The sequence below is a fragment of the Pinus tabuliformis genome, chromosome 1_2, assembly GCF_031772625.1.
Source record: "Pinus tabuliformis cultivar Carrire ecotype Pingquan chromosome 1_2, CPIR1, whole genome shotgun sequence".
Lineage (NCBI taxonomy): Eukaryota > Viridiplantae > Streptophyta > Pinopsida > Pinales > Pinaceae > Pinus > Pinus tabuliformis.
The window spans coordinates 790,355,223-790,378,033 of record NC_142298.1 but is presented as its reverse complement, the minus strand read 5'-3'; the positions used below and the strand labels follow the sequence as shown (position 1 = coordinate 790,378,033).

The window sequence follows — 22,811 nt, the reverse complement described above, 5'->3', positions numbered from 1 at the left end:
AATAATAAAATATAAACATTTTCATCATTCAAATAATAAAACGTAAAAATATGAAAAAAAATACCAATCATTAATACTAAAATATTTATGATAAAATAATTAATGTAAAACCTAAGCTAAATACAATCTGGTTACAACCACTCGTATTAAAATATGGCGGTGAGAAAGTAGTTCAAATTGTTAAAATTAAACACCCAAATGTCAAAATGGTTATGTATATATATAATTAATTAATTTTAACAGAAAATAAATATTAAGGAATTTAGACTTCTGTGATCCATAATATTGTTAGATAATCTTCTGCAAAATCACATACCAAATCTTTTGTGGACGCATTTCGAACCAACCATAATAACAATAATATACCTAATTAATTTAAATTACCATATGAATTCCTTTATTGAACTTTTTAGCTTTTTCGAGAATTATTAATTAACTAATTTAGTGGTTTGACCAAGATCATTCGGTCAAAATTAGCCGTGAGCATTATAGTTGTTGGAGCCTCTGCACACTCTATTTATTCACGCTAAGCCGGATTGGTTTTGGTTCGAAACGTGTCGACAAAAGATTTGGTATATGATTTTGCCGAAGATTATCTAACAGAAAATAAATATGCAATAAAATAAATATTAAACAGTTATGTAAAAAGCGTTATGGTAAATGTAACAAAATGAGTTAATCATTGTTTTTCATGGTTTCGTAAAAACTTCATGGTCATCGGGCCCTTGCTCTCCAAATAACCGTTGTCACGCGCTTCGCACCTTCTCGCAGTTGCCGTCTCTACTCTTTTGAATTAAATTTACTCCATGTAACAGAATTTCACGTAGACGCTAATCTCATGATGTCATTGCTCAGATTAAATTTACTCCATGTAACAGAATTTCACGCAGACGCTGATCTCATGATGTCATTGGTCATAAATGAAAAGCGATGTAATGCTTTGGTAAATTTTTGGCGGAATAAGTTAAATTATATTAATAATAAAAAAATAAATGTGTATTAGTTAAATTATATTAATAATAAAAATAATACATATAAAATAGGAAAATATTATATAAATTTTATTTTATTTTGTTTTGTAATAAGTATTTAGGTAATCATTATTTGTGATGAAAACAGTAGATTGTTTTTCCATGTAATATTGACACTAACACTTGACTTAATTTAAATGAAAAAATTATATATATAATTAAAAAATAAAAATATGATTAATTACAAAATATTAATATCGTGTAATTTTAGTTATATATTAACGAATTTAAATAAAAAAAATGATATAAATTTTATTTTGTAATTGGTTACATGGTATAACTACAAATACAAAACATTAAATGCTTTGTAACTAAATATTTATTGCTAATTAGATATTTGTTGCTCGTTATAATGAAAGTTTGTATCATTTTTCTCATTTAGTAATTTTCAAATTTAACAATATATGACTTATACTATAAAATGTTAAATACTTTGTAATTAAGTGTTTATTATTTCTTTTCATTTGTTTAGGGTTATATATGAAATGTATTTTTTTAGCCTTGAGAAACCCTCTAAATTCTCGATTTGTATAAATTTAACAATTCAACTTTACTATTTCAATATTTTCATCAAAAAATATAACAAATGAAAAATGAAAAAATAGAACTTCTAGAATATGATTTTGAAAAGAAAATCGATGTGATTTTTTTAAACATATATGAAAATTTATCATAATTTAATTTTCAAACCAAAAATGTGGACAATCATCACTAATTGCTATTTCCAAATGTTCATTTATTGATCACCATGATTCAAAAAAAACCACACCACCTGAAATAATAAACTATGGTCCCAAACTAAAGTCACTTTTTCTAAATGCCTTTAAATTTTGGACCATTAACCTATCTAAATATTAAAAAAATTAAACTCATAACTGAATTAAAAACAATTTAAATCATATTTTAATACCAAAACTATAACATGATTTATGAAATTCCTTAAAAAAAAATTATACTACCAAACTATAACATTATTTATGAAATTCCTAGAAATAAAAAGAAAAGAAAGAAGAATAAAAGCAAAGTTTATAAATTTTGAAGTTGTAATTTTTGAGTAAAATAAACACATGGTATTGATTAATTATTTATTATTATTTTAATTGTGAAGTTGTTATAACAGTAATAAATTATAACTTTTTGAGTGGAATGTCTCCATTATTATCCATAATAAACATAATATCACCTATCAAGACCACATCCTTGTCGCTGTAACTATCACAAAAGAGGAAATAGGAAAGTGATGTTGGGATGGATTCTAAAAGAGGAAATACGTCTTAAAAGACAAGTAACATGTCTGTGAGGCATGGTATGTGATGTCATAACACCTAGGAGGACCCCTCCGATTACTCCGGCTAACTTCTGGAGGAGGCTTGCTAGTGTTTTCAGCGACTTTAACGCCATTAACCGTTGGGAGGTATGACCAGTGTCAATTAAGATTTTGATGATGGGAAGGGTCCGGACAATGGAAGGAATTAGGTATAAAGACACTGGTAGAGCACGCTGAATGCACAACCAGAACCTCAGGGACAAAGAGTTTGAGGCGTCCGAGGGGAGGAATTTATGTTGAAAATGTAATTTCAACTGCGCAACAGTTGAGCCGTGCAGCAGCATGGAAACATCGCGGACGAGCGATCGTCGATATCGCATCGGCGAAGTCGCTGTGAAGGACTTACAAAGAGGCATTTATATGTTGTGATGAGCGATCGCCGATATCGCATCGGCGTATCGTTATTGGCGTTTACAATGTGGCAGAGCCTTTGCACATATATAGTCGCGATCCGATGAGCCGGACCTGACGGGTGTTTAACATTTTGTTTTATATTATTTCAGTGCCACAGCGGCCCTTTTTCCCGTGTTTTAATGTTTTTCGGGCATATGCTATAATATATTGCATCGGCGGATATCACATCGGCATTTCGTTATCGGCGAAACCAAAGGAGCGGGACTTTTGTACAAGGCATGTATCTGACCCAATGGATCGGACCCGATGGCATTATGAATGATTTTTGATAAATTTTCAAGTCCGCGCGCTCAGGCCATTTTCAATGTATTGCGTGCATTTTCGTTATATAATGAAACATAAAAAAAAGCAAAGGATCGGTGGTATCGGCCAGATCGCAATCAGGGAAACCAAGGGTGCACAATATTATCATATATGCGCGCTATGCGATGAAGCCCGGACCCGATGGGTTTCCGAAGCCAAATTGTATAATGGTTGAAATCCGCCCAAAGCCAATTTTTGTGTTTTATAGTGTTTCTCATATATTTTGTAGTATAAGAAGAAACAGAGGATCGGCCGACTGCGATATGCAATGTGACCCGAAAAGCGGACCGGATAGAAAAGTTTTCGCATACATTGATCTTTGATGGCAAGATGGGCAAGATTGTTCAATGGCACGAAGCCGGTTAAAGCAAGCATGGAGCTGTACAGCGCAGCAGGCAGAAGCATTCAATTCACAGTATGTCCGAGAAGAAGCAGGTTGCAATCCAACTCTTACACATTGAATTTTTTAGCTACTGCAGTAGTATGTCCGAGAAGAAGCAGGTTTCAATCCAACTTACACATTGAATTTTTCAGCTACCGCAGTAAAAGTTCAGCTCAGCCAAGGACAAGAAGGACATCCTTGAGCAGTGCACAGCGTGGGACTCCATTTTTGTTCATTAAAAAAAAACCATTCAGATTTAGTATGAGTGTTGTTCAGTTCTTAGTCATCTGTAGAGAGGTAGAGAGAGTGGGAGTGAAGGTAGAAGCGCAGCAGCGCAAGTGAATGAATGTAAGTAATACGCCACAACGTAGTATACTGAATGTATTGGAAAAGAATGAATAGAGTAGCACTGTGTTTTCTTTCGGTGAATCCCTCTGAGTGAAAGAGGATGAATATTGTATCAGTAATTTTATTTTAATGAATACAAATATTGTTGTGGGTGTGTGTGATACTCTGTTCTCAGACATAATTTTAAAAGCTTCCCTGTGTTAAGATCCTAGAGTGAAACAGAGCATTGTTCTCTGTGTTTAGTTTATTTTGTTTTTGAGATTTTAACAGAAAAATCCCCAACAAGTTAGTAGTGGTGGCATGTATTACGTGCAATGGAAGGACTAGAGCGTGGCAGTAATGATGCAGAGATGGAGATGGTGACAGTTCACTGCGTCAACGTTCCGCCCGGCGAAGGCATCGTGCGGGAAGTGAAGCACGTAGTGAAAGAAACTCTGTTCCCCGATGACCCATTTCGGCAATTCAAGAATCAGCCCAGGTCGACAAAATGTGTACTTGGGCTACAGTATGTGTTTCCCATCTTAGAATGGGCGCCCAAATATTCTCTCAACCTGTTGAAATCTGATATTCTGTCTGGCATCACTATTGCCAGTCTTGCTATCCCACAGGTAATATGATACAGATAAAGTTGAGCGTTTACAGATGAATATGATTATAGATTTCGGAAATATTTTTTTATTCTGGTTATGACTAATTCTTATCCTTTTATTAATTTGCTTGATCAAACATTTGGGGTTTATATAGAAATTATATAGCAAATTTCTGACTAGTTAACCTGGTGGAATTCTTACAGGGAATAAGCTATGCGAAGTTGGCTAACCTGCCTCCCGTGATGGGGCTCTGTGAGTATTCATGCTCAATGGTGGTTTCTGTTTTCATTTTTCATCAGGGTTCAAGCTTCATGATGACCTATTTTTAGCTTGTGCTTTTGGGGTTTGTGCTTGTCATTGCAATTGAAACTTGGTGGAACTGCTTGTGTTGGGGTTTGCAGTGTGCAGTTTTCAATTGTAATTGGCAATCAAGATGATCAAGAAGTTACAGGAAACTTTTATTGTTTCATTTATTGATGGATTACTTCCTTGCTTGCTGCTAAACACTCTGAATTGTGTTCTTGATTGGGTTTGCTGCTGATTTTTTCATTTTTTTTTTCCTGATGCCAGCTTTGTTCCTCCCCTAATATATGCAATGCTGGGGAGTTCCAAGGATCTCGCAGTCGGTACAACTCTGGGTATTTCTAGGTAATTGATATATGACACATAACCAATTTTGCAGTTAAATTGGTAATTGATGTTTACAAAGTATTATGTAAATCATAAAAGTTCAAATTCTGGTGGGTCAAGCCAATGCCATAAAAGCTCCAGTTTGTGGTTAGATTAGTCATTATTAAAGTGAAGTAAATTGAATTGGATCTGAATCCATTATTCATGCCATTTACTGTATATACTTGATATTGTATGTTGCAGGCTAGGTTTCATCATAGACCTCCTTTCCCATGAAACTATTGAAGGGTTCATGACGGGATCAGCGATTGTTGTGTCCCTCCAACAGCTCAAAGGAATCCTTGGACTGGAGAAATTTACCAAGGAGGCCGACATAGTTTCTGTCATCACCTCAGCTACCAAACAAGTGCACAAGGTTTCCCACTGCCATTCAATTCTTTTTTGACAAAGTTGCCACAGCTGCAAGCAGGCTTGTTGATGTGGAACTCTCTCTTGTTTGTTTTTGTGCAGTGGAGATGGCAAAGCATTATACTCGGTCTGGGTTTTCTGATTTTCCTCTTCACTGCCCGTTACATCGTGAGTATTGCTAGCTGAAGCCCTGAAGTATTAGATCTTGTTTTGATTTTGTCTCATTTTTCCCAGAAATCATCCTACTTTTTCTTTCCTAACTCGATTGAAACTCTTGGGTAGAGTCCACAAAGATTAGGTTTTCCTGTGCACAGTGCTCATAGCTGTAGGTTTGTGCCGTGACAGAGCAAGAGAAGGAAACGGTTATTCTGGGTCTCTGCTGCTGCTCCACTGACATCTGTCATTCTGGGTAGCTTGCTGGTCTTAGCAACGCGTGCAGATATCATGGAGTGCAAATTGTATGTCATAAAACTGGGTAATTAAGGTGATTACAATCAATATGTCAAATTTTCTTTTCCAATTATATTTTCCCTGCTTTTTTTTAATGTAACAGGCGAGTACCTTGAAAAAGGGTCTAAACCCGTTGTCCGTTGGCAAGTTAGTATTTCATGGAGAGTATTTGAGGACCAGTTTGAAGGCAGGGCTTATAGCCGCTCTCATTTCCCTCGCGGTAAAAAGATTAGCTTTTCATAATTTTTGATGTTTGAGAATTTTTAATGGCTATTATTATTCAGATTGTAGATTTATAGAATATTTTGCAATTTAACCGACAGCATTCCATATAGTTCATGAATTTTAATAATATGCCATTAATTATATTTACAGGAAGGGTTAGCGGTTGGAAGAACATTTGCTCTCTTCAAGAACTATCAAATTGATGGCAGTAAGGAGATGGTTGCGATTGGAATGATGAATGTAGTCGGTTCCTGCACTTCCTGTTATGTTTCAACAGGTTTTCCCCCACTTTTTCACTTTCCATCTTGAAGCCACTAACGGTTGTGTTGAAACTTGAAATTATTACCGATCCGTTCATTTTTTTACTTTGTGGGAGGTGTTACTCAGCTCGCGGGTACGATTGCTCCAGAACTGTAGATAATGAATGGGTGGCTGGTGGTTTGCAGGTGCTTTTTCGAGGACAGCAGTGAATTTCAATGCTGGATGCAAAACAGCAGCCTCAAATATAGTAATGGCTATTGCCATGATGTTCACTCTTCTATTTCTAACTCCTCTCTTCCACTACACCCCCAATGCGGTGCTGTCCGCCATTATCGCCTCAGCAATGCTGGGTCTGATCGACATCCATACCGCAATTCATCTGTGGAAGGTGGATAAGATCGACTTCTTCGTCTTCTTGGGAGGCTTGTTGGGTGTTGTTTTTCGCAGGGAGTAGTCTACTTAGGCGGTAGAATGGCCCGTTTTCCGTCACCGGCCGAAAAATCGTCCTGCTCCGGCCACCGGGAATGTCTCCACCCTCCGCCACTCTCCCCTAGCTCCGCCACCCTCCTTCTCCGCTTCTCCGCCACCCTCCCCTGGCAATCCTGACATTCCCTGCCAGGGCCTGACAAAAAATCGGATTCGGATCGCAGGGAATGGGGCCTGACATCCCCTGACAGACTACTCCGATCGGGGACGAGCTATTGCAGCCGCGGTGTATTGTTCCGGGGAGCTCCTTATTCCGGTTCCAATTCGAATTGTCACCCGCGCGCAGGTAGACTACTCCCTCTCTTTCTGTATCAAGATCCCAGAAGAGTCCATTCTGGAAGCTTCAACTGTTGCTGGGCGTCTCTGGAACCATCATCGCAATCCCTTAAATTTCCCTCTCTCTGCGCTTGGTCATCGAATTGGTGATTTCCCTCTACTTTGTGCTAGTTCAGCGTTCGGTGCTTGCTTTGATTTTCCTTTCGACACTTTAAATTCTGCGGATTTGACCGATTTGTCACTCTACGGTAAGAAAAAGCTTTAAAGAATGGCCTTGACTCCTTTCCTTGGTCGATCGAGGGCTGGAAGCCTGTGGGATCCATGGGACCGCAACCTGTTCGATCCGTGGGTACCTGTTTCTCGAATCTGGGACGTCTTCGACCACGGCAGCGCGTTGGACTCCCCGACCTTTTCCTTCTCTCGGGACGCGCAGGCCATTGCCAACACGAAACTCGACTGGAAGGAAACCCCCGAAGCTCATGTTTTCACGGCGGATTTGCCCGGTAAGTTACCCTTTTATTTGCATTAATTCCTCCACATAACTATTTGCGTTCTATTAGTTAAATAACCGGTGGTCCCGTTGAATTTATGTGTGCAGGGTTGAAGAAGGAAGAATTGAAGATTGAATTGGTCGATAATAGGAGTCTGAGAATAAGCGGAGAAAGGCACAAAGAAGATGTGCAGGAAACGAACCAGTGGCACCGTGTGGAATGGTCGAGTGGACGATTCATAAGGCAATTCCGGCTGCCAGATAATGTGAATGTGGATGGCATCTCTGCAAAATTGGAGAATGGTGTTTTGACTGTGAATGCCCCAAAGATTAAATCGGCAGTTGTCTCTAATGGCGATGCCAAACCTATTGAGATTTCTGCAAACGACAAGTAAAAGGGAGCCATTGTAATTCATGATTTAGGGCTTTCTCAAGTACAGATGCTTGAAACCCGGATGCGGGTGTTAATGGTGCGCATTTATGAGGGTTAATTCACCGCAGGCAGCTGTCCCTGCACCTGGCCCTTGGACGAGGAATGTACATTTCAATGCCATGCGATATCAATTGGACAGAGGACGGAATTATGGTCGCACAGTCCGTCTTCAATGCACGCTGGGTTCGAGAGATTATGCTCGATGTTTTATTCATGGCCTGGTGTCTGGTATACGCCATTGCCCTCGGCTCTTTCCACCTCCGCCTGATTTTCTTCCCGCATCCCTGTCTCATTCAGGTAATTTGGAAGCTCGCTTGGGTTTTAAGTCTTGCCTGGTTCGTCTGCGCTCAGTCCTTCCCCATTCAGCTCTGCCATTCTCCTTTACCTGGTTGCTCTGAGAATTTGAAGATGCATCGCCATCGTGGAGTCTCTCGCCGTGGAGGCAATACTGGTAATCGAGGCAGAGCCTCTCATTCTGCTCCTCAGAACATTGTCCCTATTGCCTCTGCTTACTCGTCCTCTCCGCCCTCTAGCCATGCTAAACCTCTCCCGCACAACTCCTTTCAAACAAACCACTTCACCTTCCATAGCAGACTCAACAGGCCAGTGTTATCAGCCAGCATCACTATAATTCTTACTGAGGAGGAGGAGAAACCCAGTAGCTCGGCCCACACCACCGCCTCTCAGTCTCAGGAAGACAGTGTCCTTCAGGGGGAGATGGCTGGGGTCGTGTTTAATGAAGACAACATGCAGGAGGATGACATTGTTCCTGAGGAGCCTCAGCCTCCAGCAGATTCGAGTCAACGCGAGGTGCTTGCTTGTGGGCCGGTTCATCATCCAGGTAGCATCTTGAATCTGGTAATCCCTCCAGATGGTGGTATTGAGGGGAATGCAGACAACGAATTCGTCACCTGGATTTCCTCTTCCAACCAGGTGGACAAGGAGGCGCCGGACTCTCCGCAACATGTCAAATGATGCTGGTTCACTGCCTACGGGTGGCACTCTTGCCTCTGCTCTGTTTTATTTATGTTATGCGTCTATGCTTTTGGGTCTCTAGTTACTGTTCCTGTCTCAATTCTTGTTTTGTATTGGTGCGAGCCATCATGAGCAACAACAAATCATGGCTCGACAAGCCCTGTTTTTGCCTCAATTTTGTACATGGCGGGTATGACAGAATGTTTACCAGTAAAGCCATAGTAGGCGACAATAATGCTGTGTTATACTCAGAACAAGATTATTTTTTTGTATGTCAGGGTCTAACAAATCATGTTTTGAAGTCTCTCAATCCTGAAAGGGCGGATAGAAGGATCTGTATGTCTCAGAATCTCTAGTTGAGGGTTGGCTTCTTCCCCCTCTGAGGTCTCGACCTCAATGTACATATTTTTCTCTTTTTTAATAGAATTAGTCTTTACATAGAAAAAAAAAAAATTACAGATGCTTGAAAATAATTGCGGTCATTTAGTGTCTTGATTAGTGAGTGTACTCTTTGGCTGTGGTTAATAGAATATATCTCCTTTTGTTTTCTTTTTCGTCTTACATGATTCTTTCCCTAACATTTTTGAAGTTGTTCTCTGTGTCAACATTTTTTGGGGCTCTGGTGGTGAATTATTAACGCTTTACCTTTGAAGGATTTTTTTCGGAGTTTTTCGGAGTCATGTATTGAGGTGGAGGAATTGTCTGTTAGAAGTGGAGGAATTGTCTGTTAAAAGTGGCTGGTTGGGTGGAATTTGAGTAAAAAAATTTCAAAAATTCTTGTAGATGCAGTGTTTGAATACAAAAATCCCTATAAATTTTTTCCAAAATATGACAAAAATTTCCATAATTTAAAAAAAAACATAACTTTAAAAACAAACATATCATTCCCTGGGTATTTTAATGTAATATTTAAGAACAATTATTTCCATTTGATATTTAACAACAAACAAATCGTTCAAGGAGTATTTAAATGTAATATCTAAAAACAAACGTGTTTAAATCTAGTATTTAAAACCAAACAGCCACTGTGCCACAGGGATGTTTTAAGATCATGTTCGAAAACTGATTGATCTATTCGCTACTCACAATTTTTTAATTGCGTCAGATTTGAAAATCAATTATATATATATATATATATCAGTCTAAGTTGGATATATATATATATTTTGGTTAAGAGTTCAGTTTAAGTTTTAAAATGAAATGTATATATATTTAATATGTGTGTCAAAGAATTGAGTAAAGGGTAAATGGTAGATCGCTTTAAATGAGTGAAAAGAAGAAATTATGGATGAGACAAAATAACAAATGGAAACTGGAATATTTAACTCAATGCATGTTCCATAGATAGCAAGGATTTAAAGAGTTTTATTATAGAGATGTTTCTTAAGTGTATATGGGGAAAAGAATTGGGTAGAAAAAAGAAGTATTATGTTCAAGAATTCAGCCCTACTTGTGATCCCAACAAAAAGAGTACATTGGTGTTAGCATTCTATGGAGAGCAAAGATTCTTATTACTCAATTAAGAACTAATTCATATCAACTACGGTGCTAACAGGTTTGTTGAAAAGACCTAAAGAAGCTTGGGAAGAACGGGTAAAACATTTCATTTTGAAATATGATAGAGAACAAAGATTCTTATTGCTCAATTCAGAACTAACTCACATCAACTACAGTGTTAAACATGTTTGTAGAAAAGACCTAAAAAAGCTTGAGAAGAATGAGTAAAACATTTCATTTTGAAATGTGATGTTTTCAAAGACATCAACAATAGTATGTTAACATCGGGTGCTTGACATTATTTTCTCAATGAAAGAACTGTTAGAAAATCAGGTCAACTTTTTCCTCCATTACCATATCGTTCTCAGTCACAAAAAACCCTTCAATGGGGCGAAAATACTGGTTATGCATAAGAGGATTTCCAAAAGTGGGTACATCCTGTAAATATTCTCTCAAGTGGGGAGTACCCTGAATCCTCTTCTGCGCATGACATTTGATGACAGCCCCTGCTGTTGATGGCTCCCTTACTTTTCTTTTGCATTGCAGATATCAGGAAAGAATGCAATGAAGACAGAAACAGAAGATTTTATAAAATTCAAAGATGATGATAACGATGAAAACTATTAAATCACTCACAGATGGTAAGGAATGAACACACTATATCATTCAGGCACGATAATAACAATAACAATGTATGTTATATAAATGAAAAGAAACCAGAGAAGATGGTATTCCTAACTGAAGTCACGCCTGCTGTTCGTTAAACTCGTTTCAGAAACCAGAATTAGCTGTTCCAGAAACTAGACTTTAGCTGTTGTAGAATTTATGACCAGAAGAATTGACCGGCTAAGGTCTGGTTGTTCAATTCAATTAAGGTATATCGTTGATTCTCCGGGTCAGCGATTATGCATTGCAATCTTGGTCAGGGTCTTTCATACAATTGCAATTGTATGATGAGTTGACCTAATATTCTAACAGTTCTTTCATTGAGAAAATAATGTAAAGCAACTGATGTTAACATACTATTGTTGATGTCTTTGAAAACATCACATCTCAAAATGAAATGTTTTACTCATTCTTCTCAAGCTTTTATAGGTCTTTTCTACAAACGTGTTTAACACTGTAGTTGATGTGAGTTAGTTCTGAATTGAGCAATAAGAATCTTTGTTCTCTATCATATTTCAAAATGAAATGTTTTACCCGTTCTTCCCAAGATTCTTTAGGTCTTTTCAACAAACCTGTTAGCACCGTAGTTGATATGAATTAGTTCTTAATTGAGTAATAAGAATCTTTGCTCTCCATAGAATGCTAACACCAATGTACTCTTTTTGTTGGGATCACAAGTAGGGCTGAATTCTTGAACATAATACTTCTTTTTTCTACCCAACTCTTTTCCCCATATACACTTAAGAAACATCTCTATAATAAAACTCTTTAAATCCTTGCTATCTATGGAACATGCATTGAGTTAAATATTCCAGTTTCCATTTGTTATTTTGTCTCATCCATAATTTCTTCTTTTCACTCATTTAAAGCGATCTACCTTTTACCCTTTACTCAATTCTTTGACACACATATTAAATATATATACATTTCATTTTAAAACTTAAACTGAACTCTTAACCAAAATATATATATATATATATATATATATATATATATAATTGATTTTCAAATCTGACACAATTAAAAAATTGTGAGTAGCGAATAGATCAATCAGTTTTTGAACATGATCTTAAAACATCCCTGTGGCACAGTGGTTGTTTGGTTTTAAATACTAGATTTAAACACGTTTGTTTTTAGATATTACATTTAAATACTCCTTGAACGATTTGATTGTTGTTAAATATCAAATGGAAATAATTGTTCTTAAATATTACATTAAAATACCCAGGGAATGATATGTTTGTTTTTAAAGTTATGTTTTTTTTTTAAATTATGGAAATTTTTGTCATATTTTGGAAAAAATTTATAGGGATTTTTGCATTCAAACACTGCATCTACAAGAATTTTTGAAATTTTTTTACTCAAATTCCACCCAACCAGCCACTTTTAACAGACAATTCCTCCACCTCAATACATGACTCCGAAAAACTCCGAAAAAAATCCTTCAAAGGTAAAGCGTTAATAATTCACCACCAGAGCCCCAAAAAATGTTGACACAGAGAACAACTTCAAAAATGTTAGGGAAAGAATCATGTAAGACGAAAAAGAAAACAAAAGGAGATATATTCTATTAACCACAGCCAAAGAGTACACTCACTAATCAAGACACTAAATGACCGCAATTATTTTCAAGCATCTGTACTTGAGAAAGCCCTAAATCACGAATTACAATGGCTCCCTTTTACTTGTCGTTTGCAGAAATCTCAATAGGTTTGGCATCGCCATTAGAGACAACTGCCGGTTTAATCTTTGGGGCATTCACAGTCAAAACACCGTTCTCCAATTTTGCAGAGATGCCATCCGCATTCACATTATCCGGCAGCCGGAATTGCCTCATGAATCGTCCACTCGACCGTTCCACACGGTGCCACTGGTCCGTTTCCTGCACATCTTCTTTGTGCCTTTCTCCGCTTATTCTCAGACTCCCATTGTCGACCAATTCAATCTTCAATTCTTCCTTCTTCAGCCCTGCACACATAAATTCAACGGGACCGCCGGTTATTTAACTAATAGAACGCAAATAGTTATGCGGAGGAATTAATGCAAATAAAAGGGTAACTTACCGGGCAAATCCGCCGTGAAAACATGAGCTTCGGGGGTTTCCTTCCAGTCGAGTTTCGTGTTGGCAATGGCCTGCGCGTCCCGAGAGAAGGAAAAGGTCGGGGAGTCCAACGCGCTGCCGTGGTCGAAGACGTCCCAGATTCGAGAAACAGGTACCCACGGATCGAACAGGTTGCGGTCCCATGGATCCCACAGGCTTCCAGCCCTCGATCGACCAAGGAAAGGAGTCAAGGCCATTCTTTAAAGCTTTTTCTTACCGTAGAGTGACAAATCGGTCAAATCCGCAGAATTTAAAGTGTCGAAAGGAAAATCAAAGCAAGCACCGAACACTGAACTAGCACAAAGTAGAGGGAAATCACCAATTCGATGACCAAGCGCAGAGAGAGGGAAATTTAAGGGATTGTGATGATGGTTCCAGAGACGCTCAGCAACAGTTGAAGCTTCTAGAACGGACTCTTCTGGGATCTTGATACAGAAAGAGAGGGAGTAGTCTACCTGTGCGCGGGTGGCAATTCGAATTGGAACCGGAATAAGGAGCTACCCGGAACAATACACCACAGCTGCAATAGCTCGTCCCCGATCGGAGTAGTCTGTCAGGGGATGTCAGGCCCCATTCCCTGCGATCTGAATCCAATTTTTTGTCAGGCCCTGGCAGGGAATGTCAGGATTGCCAGGGGAGGGTGGCGGAGAAGCGGAGAAGGAGGGTGGCAGAGCTAGGGGAGGGTGGCGGAGGGCGGAGACATTCCCGGTGGCCGGAGCCGGACGATTTTCTGGCCGGTGACGGAAAACGGGCCATTCTACCGCCTAGGTAGACTACTCCTTTTGGCAGTGTTGAAATTGGTTTGATCACAGCGGTAAGGTTGCACATTAACTAATACCATTATATACATACACATCAATTTATTCTGTTCAGAGGTTCAGTGAAAAAGGGTGAACAATATCCATTGAACAGTGAAATAATAAATTTTGTACAAGTTGAAAGATGAATGGTTATATATATATATATATAGTTTGTTTAAATTTACAATTTAAATATATATTTAATATGCTTAATTTTTTATGTTATGGTGTGGGGTTAATTTTCATTCACTTTTACTCAAATTTGGATGAGTGGTTGGATTGATTAAACATTACTCAAATTTCCTTAGATGGGTGATTTGATTGATACTAGAATAGGTAGATACTGGAATAGGTAAATCTATGGATAAAAAATCCACGTACTATTTTTTTAATCAAGCACATTTTTATATAATATAATTTATTAGCGGTGAATTATATGTTTATATAATATTATTTATTCAATAGTTGTTTATATTTTTATATATCATTATTTATTTAAAATAATGTTTATATTTTTATATATTGTATTTATTTAAAATAATGTTTGTTTAAATTTGTAAGTTTTTATATTGTTTGTTGATTTTTATTTTTTTATTTTTTCAATTGACGATTTAGATTATTTTTAAGGGGATATGCTCAACATATGTGTAGTTTTAATGCTTATTAACCATTGTAGTGTGTTACATAGTTTGTTAGGTTACACTAACTTTTAATAAATTAAAAAAAATAAATTAGATTCATGCTATTTGAGATTATTCCAATTCTAATAAGTTCACATTTTAATTAGATGAGAAAATTAATATATAAACAAATTTTATTTAGCAAAATGGTCCATTTTACAATAAGATGTGTAGTTCTTTTTTTCTCAAATTAAATTAGTTCGTGCCACATGGCTCCTCCCCTGCCAATTTTCTAGGGATTTGAGATTATTCCAATTCTAATAAGTTCATATTCTAATTAGATGTGGAAATTAATATATAAGGAAATTTTATTTAGCAAAATGGTCCATTTTACAATAAGTAGATTCGTGCTACATGGCTCTTCGCCCACCAATTTAGTTGGGATTTGAGATTATTCCAATTCTAATAAAGTTATGTTCTAATTAGATGTGGAAATTAATATATAAGCAAATTGTATTTAGCAAAATGGTCCATTTTACAATAAGTTGTGCAATAGTTAAAGTTGACCCATAACCTTTTTATATATGATAACTCATGCAAATGTGTATATTGTTAATGCATTTTTCATTTTTCATAATTTTTTTGTTATATTTATAAAGCCTTTAATTATATTAACCATATTAATATTTTTATTGTGGTCGTACTAATTGACACACAAATTATCATATGATAAGAAAATTCCATCCCTAATTTGATAAATAGATTTGAAAATGTATAACATCATTAGATTACTGAACGTTATTTCTATATTGTTCAATAAAACACATAAAAAAATATATAGATTTATTCATATTTATCTAAATAATAATTTTAAATATAATTTTTTTGCTATTAAATTATAATGTAAAATTATTACAATTTTATTTTTAAATTTTTAGAATATCTATTTTTTGCAAACTCTTAATCAAAAAGTGTAATTAATTGATACCTCACCATAAACAACTAATCTATAAGGTTATTTTTCTACTTATACTTTATATAACAATCCATGTATTAAAAGTTTGGAGCAACCATATTAATAATAATGAAGTGCGTTGTGGAAGTTTGGATAAAAAGTTGAAATAAATTTAATCCAGATCGTAGGAATATTTAAAATCTAACAGGTTTAAAAGTGAAATAATCGAGTGTGTTGCCTGAAAATATTTAATCATTTTGTTTTAAGAGTTTGGATAAGTACTTGAAATTAATTTAAGTGTAAATTTTGAAAATATTTTAAAATTTATGATAAATAAAATTAAGTGAATTGTTTAACCTCATTTTTTTCTATTAAATTACAAAATATTGATGAAATCTGTAATCCAAATAAAAACAACTGGTTTTCTAATCAATTCGTATTTTAAAAACCTTGACTAAACCTTGACTATTATATTGCAGGTATCCATCTCACTGGTGAGATCATTGATGCACGTGATGAGGCCTCATACTGCAGTACTGGGCAACATTCCAGGGACGTGTGTGTATAGAAGTAGAGAGCAATATCCTGATGCAATCGGAGTTCAGGGAATTCTCATACTGCGCATAGATTCTCCAATCGTTTTCGCCAACTCCACCTATCTCCAAGAAAGGTTTGCTTTCGATTGAATTCTTTTGGGATGTCTTTGGGATTTAAATGAAAAGGGTTTAAATTCTGAAAATTGTAATTTACACAGCACAACTATAATCTACATTAACAAGTTTTAATTGACTAGTTTATTCTCTCTGGTTTTGATGATGACAGGGTAATCAGATGGATAGAAGATGAAAAGGAATTGCATCATCAAACTCTGCACTACGTAATCCTGGACATGGGTCGTGAGTATTTTCTCAACTGCTCTGGATTTTGATTATGGTTAACTCATCAAATCAAATGATTACCCATTTCCTAACATCGCGCCATTAGTAATGCCCCCCAGCTGTGACGAGCATCGACACAAGCGGAATCAGCGCCCTTGAGGAGCTGAAGAAGAAATTGGATATGCGAACACTTCAGGTAAGAGGCAGCTTCGAGTCCACTATTAATATTCAATGTTATACTGATCGAACCTTGAGTTGTATTAAATCTTATTTCCTGCAGCTTATAATGGCGAACCCTGGGAGGCAGACGATAGAGAAGCTGAACAATTCAAAATTTACAGAAATTCTGGGGAAGAAATGGCTGTTTTTGACAGTGGACGAGGCCGTTGTCACCTGCAAAACTCTACTTCACCGTGAAGTGCTCGACGACGCCGGTCAGGTGACCCACTAGAAAGCTTGTCAGTTCATTCATGTATCCGCTCTGCCTGTGAATCGCCGAAACTAAAATTGGGGCAGATTCTATTTTTTTGTAATATGAAAAAAATGTTACGGCATAGTGGAGGCTATTTTGTCCAATCAGAGCCGATCCAAGCTGCGCTGGGTACTACATAATTTAATTCATATTTATGTATCCGTGATAACAAATCCATGTCAGTTTTGAAACCAATTCTGAATTCACTATCAATATGTACTGACCAACATTTTATATATATATATATATGAAATATTCAAGCCTCTTCTTATACATCATGGGGAGCGCCTCCCCCTCCCTTCGATCCTGCGCCCAATCCCCGCTCTAGGCGGGAGCGATTCGGGCTTCCTAAAAAAATCACTTTGTATTTTTGGGAGCGTTTTGTTTTTTATGCAAAAAAAAATTGTAATGATGTTTAAAATGCAATTGTTTTTCAAAGAAACAAATAAGTTTTTAGTGCGGCAACTTAATTATCAAGTCTATGGCTCTACTATTGATATGTGATTCATGGTAATGTTAAATTCTTAAAGTAAAAGTGGCATTTTCTTTAATCTTTATTTTCATCTTTTTACTTTTACTTATGAAGATTAAAGAAAATGTCACTTTTACTTAAATTTTTAGCATTACTTTGAAATGACGTGGTTCCGACCTCATTGGATTTCATATGCAAAAAGTAGAATTTTAGATTTCATTCAAAATCCAAGAGACTTATCAATTTTTGAGGATTTCAGGATTGCATTGTTTCCATTGAATTTTGTTATGTATTAGGGTATCGAACTCGTATTTAATCAAGAGCACCAATCCCTCTATGTATCTTGATGTTAGTGACATTGGTTGTCGAACTCTTCTATCATGACCCTCTTAAAAATGTACGCATCACTCAAACAAAATCATAACTTGACATGCTATGTTTTTTTTGTCTTATGTTAATGCTTAGAGGGTGATATTAATGACAAAGATCCCTATACAGATACAGAGGTAATAACAAAGATACCTCTGGATATTAATGCTTAGAGGGTGATATTAATGATAAAGATCCTAATTTTCCAACAAGACTAAAAAATTAGACATTTCTTGTGGTGGCAAGAGGCTCAAGCAGAAGCAATAGATAATAGATTTACTTGTCTTTTCTAGTTTCTAGTGGTTTTTATAACTATTGACTATTTCATATTTATTATGATATTTTTTTAAACAATAAGTTGGCAATTATAACTCATTAGTAATGAATTATGAATATGATGCTTCATGAAAGTTGAAAGTTGTTTCATTTCATTTTATAACAATAAGTTGGCAATTATAACTCATTAGTAATGAATTATGAATATGATGCTTCATGAAAGTTGAAAGTTGTTTCATTTCATTTTATAACATTTCATTTCATGTTAGATATTATTTGTTGTAATGGTTACACTTAGCTTAGAAGTACAACTTTGGTGATCAATGATGTAAATGTTATATATTGAATTTTGAAAACTTGAAACTTTAAGATTGATGAATCATGACTCAATATGTTATATGTTACTAACTTGTGGACATGGTTGATGAAAATTATAACTTCTAGATGATTGTTGTTATATGCTTCAATCTATGTTTTTTTTTTTTTTTTTTTTTTTTTTTATATATATCTAATCCATCATATGTTTTTGTTGACATATATGTATCAAAATATCAAAATATAAAAAAATATATATATTATACGTTCTGGGATTCGCTCCCAAACCGGGAGCTTTTGAAAATGTCGCTCTCGCACCTGTTTTCGCTCCCGCTCCCAAGTAACACTGCATCATACAGTCAGATAGTCAAAGCTTTTTTTCCTTTTTTGTGAAGCTTTTTTTTATATGTTTGATAGTCAAACATAACCATATTTTAACCATGGAGGAAATAGGTTTAATTTCAATAAAAAAATAAAATAGGGAGAGTTACTTTTAATTTTGAAGTTATAGGTTATAAATTATGTTTAAATTAACTGGATATTTTCTATATATATTAAAACCCCAAACTTTTCACATATATAATACAAAGTAAATATATATATATATATATATAAGAAGGACTAGTCAAATTTTAAGTTTTTCCTCTTTTATCAAATTGAAGTCATCAAAATTCATATAAGCACCGCGAATTTTGATTCAGAGTTTAAACAAAAATTGTGTAGAATTATGTTGTTGTTCTAATGATTTTTTTTGAAAAAATATTTAGTTAGATATAATATGTCAATTTTCCATTAAATTAAATGCTTTTCCTTGCAATTTTGCACACATCTTAAGAGATATGTGTGTGTTCACATAGCATAACTTAGTCTAAAATGTGTAATAATATATATATAAGAATGATCCACGTGGAGAGAGCTAAGTTTTTCATATTAAAAAAATATTTTTCTATGCAAAAAGATATTTGTTATTATTTTTCGAAGTTGGCGAAGTAATATTTCAATTGCATTTTGCAAACGCATGTGTTTATGTAAGGTTTTTTTCAACTATTTAAATAAATTGAAAAAAAAAATACCTTTTGAAGAGGACTCCTAAACAAAGATAGTGGTATTTTTTGAAAAAAAAATCATTGTATATATTTTATGATATTGATCTTTTATTCAACCTCTTTAAAACAATTAAAAAAAAATTCAAGCATTATGTTTTAAAGAAATTAGATGAAAATATCATATGAATTCGAAAATGTCACACTCATATGCCATTGGATAGGGGATTCCTTCATGAATCCAATGTGATCAACTCAGCCACCTAAGGAAAAATTTAGCCCTAAGTTCGCTAGCATACAAAATGGTGTTGCAGGAAATTTTGTAGAAGGGGTGTTGAAATTATGGATTATAGGACTTAAGAGGCTCGATCGAGCCCTTAATGTGGTTAAATATAGGTTCGATCTAGCTTTAAAGCTCAATCTTGCCTATACCTCGATCTAGTTTTAAGGATAGATCTAGCTTATAGTTAGATCTAACTTTAACACTAGATATAGATTTAAGGCTCTATGGAGCCACTTTTTTTAAATCCTTGCCTAAGTTGTATTAGTGGGAAATTTAAAAAACATAGCTTGATTAAGCTCCTAGATAACCTCGGGTTAAATTGTTTAAGCCCTCAAACAACTCGATCAAGCGCTTAAAAAAGACTTGATCGAGTGCTTAAAAGGTTCGATCGAGCCATTATTTTTTCCACCCAAACACACCCTCTCTCACAAAAAAGTGTAACCCAACTCCATGCTTTCACCCTTCCACATGAATTGCTTCTAAATGGTATTCATGGAATGACCCCTGCCATGACATCTGAATCTAAAAATTCCTACCCTTCTTGAAGATTTCCTCCTCCACTAAGCAATTTTCCTCCTAGATGTCAAGAGGGGTATGCTAATGAAAATTTTGTCGAGGACTCGACTCAAAACCTCACCCAATACCTGCCCACTATCTTTCTTCCTCCTCCCATCTATGACAACATGCATGCTAACACATCATTATAGCCAAAGGCAATAAAATGAAACTAATCCCTAGTTGATGCACGCTGGAGAGATGTAAGAAATGTTGACAAAATAAGGTAATAAAAAAATCATGCCAAGAGAGTGGAACGTCCATTAAAGGCTAAACAAGTCCCTCGTCTTCGTAAAAAGCCACAAAATATGGAAGGAAATATAGAGGGGATGAATAATATGGCCAAAGGTCATGGCGAGTGATGAGAACAACCTGAGGAAATGAAGGAGAAGCAAGAATAGAGAAAATGGGTTATCAAGGAAGAACAACATCGTGGAGGTTGTAAGCCATGTCACTGGCCTCACAACTATGAAGCGCCTAAGGGTCTCTGCCACCTTCTTTGGAAGGTGATGCTTCATTAATTTGTGTCTGCCTTGTGGTGTGCAAGGGTGGGATGGTGAGAACCTTCATCATATCAATACCTACTTCCATTAATGGCTCACTAACACCCCCATCAAGGAACCATATCATGACTTGTTATCTCCCGATAATCTTCCTTTAATTTGGCAGACGGGACACTCAGTTGTCCATGGGGAGGTCCATATCAATAAGTGATTATTGTATCCTTCATTAGCCAACCTATCCACTAACTTATTTCCAAGCCTTTTGATTTGGGAGAGAATGATAGCAAGAATATGAGGGAGTAGATTCTCAATTCGTGAAAGAACACCTTCTAATATCCACCTTCTAGCAATCTATAATGAGGAAGAACCAATATTATAATTATATTCAATTATTAGGACATCAAGATACCATACTTATTAAAGAATTTATGCATAAAATCTAGAAAATAATTTTTCCTCAAAGAATTGGAGGCTAATGGGCCACCCCAAATATTTGGAGGGTAGGCTACATTTATTAAATCCCAAAATCCTTGTGACGTAGCCTTAGGTGGTTGGAGGTGTGTTGAAAAAATAAATTTTCCATTTGAAGGAGTTGAGATTAGTACTTGAGGATGCCATAAATTCATCCAAAACCTTACAGAAGGTTGTAGCTTCTCTGAAAATGGGTAAGTCCAATGATCAAGGTGGATATTGTTGGTTACCCACCTATTCCACTTAGACCTCTAATCGGTTTCATCAATTTCCCTTATTATAGCAGCATTTACTATTTTTAGTATTTTTTTGGGTCCTGAAATTCGAAAGTTATTTGGACCCCCTAAAAAGCATTTTTTCCCATCACCACAACTACGGGCCTGTCGCAGATTGTGTAGTACTTGGAGAGATATTTCTAACAAGGTATCGTACGCGCCAAATAAAGATCATATGACCAAGTTATGACCCCGGGAAGTTTGCTTCCAAACTAACCCCAACGGGGCCCACAAACTCTTGGTGTTCCACCTCCTAGAGTTAGGGTTTCCCTTTATTGTTCAATAATAAAAAGGCCCTTGAACCTCATTGTAACACAGTTCAGAGGCATGTAGCCACCACATCTCTTCTCAGAGATAAGCTACCATAGCTCGAGCTAGTTTATTTCCATTATGCTTGTAAGCATCTTTCAGTTCTTTGATATTAATGAAATGAAGATTTGTTTCCGCTGCATCTTTGTTTTTATGTTTATATATGTATTCTGGTGCATTCTTGCAAAGGTCTGGATCACCCATGAGCATTGTGTCTTCCATGAATTGTTGGTGTGATATTCTCTCTACTAAGTTAGAAAGGCAGACACCCTTTATAGCACCTTCTACTACTATATGTTTCAATGCTCTTCCTATTCCTTCAGTGGCAAGGACAAAGATGAAAGGTGATATAGGGTCACCCTTTTTTATTCCTTTGGAAATATTAAATGTCGAGGGAGATTCGTTGATCAGATTTGAGAGGAAGGCTATTGATATTAAAGAAAGGATCGAATAAGTCCATTCCATAAAGAAACCAAAGGCTATGAGGATGTTGTAAATATAGGACCAGTTGATTCTATCTAAAGCCTTAAAGAGATTTAATTTGATGAGCATGCTTGTTTTTCTTATGTGGAGTGAGTGGATTGACTCATGTACTATGACTATTCCTTATGGATTTTTTCATCCTTCCACGTTGCCTATATTCTCTTTGGAGATAAGAGAAGGGAGAATAGGCTTCAATCTGTTAACTATTAATTTGGATATAATTTTGTAAATGGTATTGTAGAGGGCTATATGGAAAAAGGTTGTAAGATCCTTGGATCACTTATTTTTAGGGGCTATAGCAAGAAGATTTTCTTTGAGAGATGATAGCATGGATTTTGTTTTCCTGTATTCCACAACCACAACCCATATTTCCTCCTTCCAAAAGGGCTAGCATGCTTGATATAAATCTAAGGTAAATTTTTCTGAAACTAGTCATTTA

The 22,811-nt window shown here is 35.9% G+C and overlaps 2 protein-coding genes and 1 pseudogene across 2 annotated transcripts; 2 read left to right on the top strand and 1 right to left on the bottom strand.

Moving 5' to 3' along the window:
* Window positions 1-4,119: 4,119 nt before the first annotated feature.
* LOC149208258 (sulfate transporter 3.1-like) lies at window positions 4,120-17,050 on the top strand (annotated as a pseudogene).
* Window positions 7,107-8,016, top strand: LOC149208260 (18.1 kDa class I heat shock protein-like). The gene is made up of 2 exons (XM_089395974.1): window positions 7,107-7,634; window positions 7,730-8,016. The coding sequence occupies exons 1-2, from the start codon at window positions 7,400-7,402 to the stop codon at window positions 8,014-8,016; spliced, it is 522 nt and encodes a 173-aa protein (XP_089252100.1). The 5' UTR covers window positions 7,107-7,399.
* On the bottom strand, window positions 12,739-13,599 carry LOC149208259 (18.1 kDa class I heat shock protein-like). Its single transcript, XM_089395973.1, has 2 exons — window positions 13,256-13,599; window positions 12,739-13,160 (listed from the first exon to the last, which is right to left on the bottom strand). Exons 1-2 carry the CDS (start codon window positions 13,488-13,490, stop codon window positions 12,874-12,876), a joined length of 522 nt encoding a protein of 173 aa, XP_089252099.1. The 5' UTR covers window positions 13,491-13,599; the 3' UTR covers window positions 12,739-12,873.
* Window positions 17,051-22,811: the final 5,761 nt, after the last annotated feature.

Bases quoted from the DNA above. Each gene is read 5' to 3' on its own strand.
- LOC149208260 (XM_089395974.1), top strand. From the start codon at position 7,400: ATGGCCTTGACTCCTTTCCTTGGTCGATCGAGGGCTGGAAGCCTGTGG. The intron at 7,635-7,729 runs GTAAGTTACCCT...TTATGTGTGCAG, and splicing joins TTTCACGGCGGATTTGCCCG to GGTTGAAGAAGGAAGAATTG.
- LOC149208259 (XM_089395973.1), bottom strand. From the start codon at position 13,490: ATGGCCTTGACTCCTTTCCTTGGTCGATCGAGGGCTGGAAGCCTGTGG. The intron at 13,161-13,255 runs GTAAGTTACCCT...TTATGTGTGCAG, and splicing joins TTTCACGGCGGATTTGCCCG to GGCTGAAGAAGGAAGAATTG.